The sequence below is a fragment of the Morone saxatilis genome, unplaced genomic scaffold, assembly GCF_004916995.1.
Source record: "Morone saxatilis isolate NCDOM2014 unplaced genomic scaffold, NCSU_SB_2.0 Contig11, whole genome shotgun sequence".
Classification (NCBI taxonomy): Eukaryota; Metazoa; Chordata; class Actinopteri; family Moronidae; genus Morone; species Morone saxatilis.
Window position 1 is genome coordinate 12,131,377 of NW_023339663.1, and position 2,673 is coordinate 12,134,049.

General features: G+C 37.4%; 1 protein-coding gene across 1 annotated transcript in view; it reads right to left on the reverse strand.

Moving 5' to 3' along the window:
- The window catches only part of gas2b (growth arrest-specific 2b), a 16,265-nt gene extending 14,288 nt beyond the window's left edge, over positions 1 to 1,977 (reverse strand). The window contains 2 exon segments of the mRNA XM_035652030.1: positions 544 to 653; positions 1,755 to 1,977. Coding sequence (XP_035507923.1) covers positions 544 to 653; positions 1,755 to 1,977 — 333 coding nt within the window.
- Positions 1,978 to 2,673: the final 696 nt, after the last annotated feature.

Sequence of the window (2,673 nt, forward strand, 5' to 3'; positions counted from 1 at the left end):
ACACAGAGGAAATAAGTTTGCATTAGAAACATGTTTTCTGCAATAACACAATAATTGATTAATATTGGGTCATGCATTACAGTCTTCACAGTGCTTTAATAACAAACAACTATACACATGCCATATTTAATATTGCAGCTTGTTTAAATATGAATACAGTGGCAGCTACAGGTGAGGAGACAGACAAGGCTTCCTCTTGCTCAGCCCTTCTACCAAATATTTTGTGTCTATGAAGGAAATATCAGGAACACCATCTCGTGCAAGGTGAGGCTGAGTAATAGGAAACATGAACATACATAGACGACTATTGTCTCTGTGTCAATTCCCACAAACATACCTGTAATAGCATATAACTGAGCCGAAAAAGGTGTTTTTAAAATCTGATAAGTCTAAAAAACTGACATCTTCATCATGACTTGAACTAGTTCGTAGAGTCGTAAGTTCACCATTTCTTTTGGTGGAATAAAAGTATGCGTGTGGTGCGGTTTTCTGTCTTTCTGATTGCATCTTTGTGTGTGTGAAAGTGCACATGACTTGCATCACCTTGCCATTGTTGATGTGGATCATTTTCTCCTGCAGCAGCTGTGCCAGCTGACAGAGGATAACACCATTATCCAACCTCTCCATCAGACCATCTGCTGTGAGGTCCACACCTGAGGATCCACACACAAACATTGAATTATTTACAGTAATAATTCATAGTTTGTACTCAAGGCTCATTGTTTTTCTTGTTGCCAATTGTCACAGAAAGACAAGACTTTATATTACTTGAGTGCACACTACCTAACATATTTAATATTTATATGTATATTTATTTATTTAAATACATATTAGCTCAAGCGCATCAAAAATATGTTGTACTTCTTTCAGCAAGAGAAAACACTGTCCACTACAGTTTTTAGTAGGCGGGATCTTCTAAACTTGAGGAAAGACAGAAGAAATGTAAAACAAAAAGTAGGTGAAAATGTGAATGAGCTGAAAAAGAATTAGCCTTATTACTGCATTAATTTATCCAATGGCAGCACATTGGTTGATGAACTGGTAAACCTTCCTAAATACACATATAATCTACAGGCATATTGCAGTGTTCATCTGTTACAATATAATCCTGTTGCATAGTAAAGCTTAATATCACGAGAAAGACAATTGTTTACTGTTTAAATTTCTTTCTGGTTTCTGGATTTACAAAATACCAAAAGTATGACTTTAACATATCAGTCCAAACACATTTTCATTTTTTGTAGCAGCAGCAGTCAGAAACTCATCCTGTTGAAGTCTTGTCATCTTCCAGACACCCTCCAACAGGTTGTGACATGTGCAGACCCTTTATGTTTTCCCCCACAATGCAGTAAAGTGGGATGAAACATCCCTTTCCCTGGAGTCCCAGCCACAGCTCCCCTCTCTGAGAGGTATTTCAAGGATTTGGCATAATAAGTAGGTTAATGCCTTTGTGTTTAATGTGACTGCAGCCTTTTTACCTTTTCTTCAAAGTAAAAGCCCCAATTCCAAACTCACGGGTCATTCATCTGTAGATAACTCTGATAACCTAAAGTGATTTTGATCTTGTTAATATTCATTAAATTATGTTTGAACTGTCTTTTAATTCAGCCCAAAACACCAGTGGGTATTTTGTAAAAGAAAAATCATGTTTCCATTTTCAGTTTTACAGACTTTTACAATAAAGTAACTTCCTGAATTCGTAGTGTAGTTAACATTAGTGTGGCATAAGGATCAATGGAGGAAAAGTGTCTCACCCAAAAGCGTGTTGAGCCAGAAAGCCAGGTCTTCTTTCATGGGCAGCAGGCTGGCATCATGGCGGTAAGGCAGCCACTGGTTGTACTCCTGAGGACTGGTGAGGCCAGGCCCAGAGTGTCTGTACTTTTGTCCAAGAAGACAGTTCATCCCCAAACCAGTCAGGTGCCTCGGGCTCAGGGGACTGTCAAGGCTGGTGTTCATCGTTCCCACTTCACTGTCCATGCTTCAGCTCCAATCGGTCTTTGACGGACCCTGGTGGACCAAATAACAGGTTATACATACATTTTATATTGGTCTTAACCTCGTTCAGGACTGTCTCAATACTGTGAGGGAGACAGTTCAAGATGGCTCCATAGAAAAGCTAATTGAAGCACCAGATGTACATTTGCCAAAACTTAATCTCTAGTAAAACTGAACTGAAAAGAAAAGACTGAAAATACTTTATAAGTATTAGTTAAAAGTACGATGCCACGCTAAAAAACTTAAACAAGCGACACAAAGGCTTATCACATGTATTACTATTCAAGCATGAACACTAATTGGTTTGATAAATGTATATCTAGATAACCACCAACATACTGTGTTACTGAGGATCAGTACTGATCAGTGTTACTGATGTGTAAACCAATGTTAGAGAAATATAATCCTTCAGCAGTAGTAGGTATTTTCTAAAGTAATTTCAGTGCAAAATTCCCTCTTTCTGTCTCAGACATGTTGCCTTGTTGAGATGTAATGGATGATTAAAATAATTCTGCACTAAAAACACTCAACAGTCTGACTATTGAAGCTTTATACTATTTGGCAAAATGTTTGGGCATGTCAATGTTGTTAGACTTGAAAATATGTGAAGCTATCCTTTAAGAAAGCAATAAATAATTAAAACATAATTGGTTTCTTAGAATAATAATGGTGAGTTCT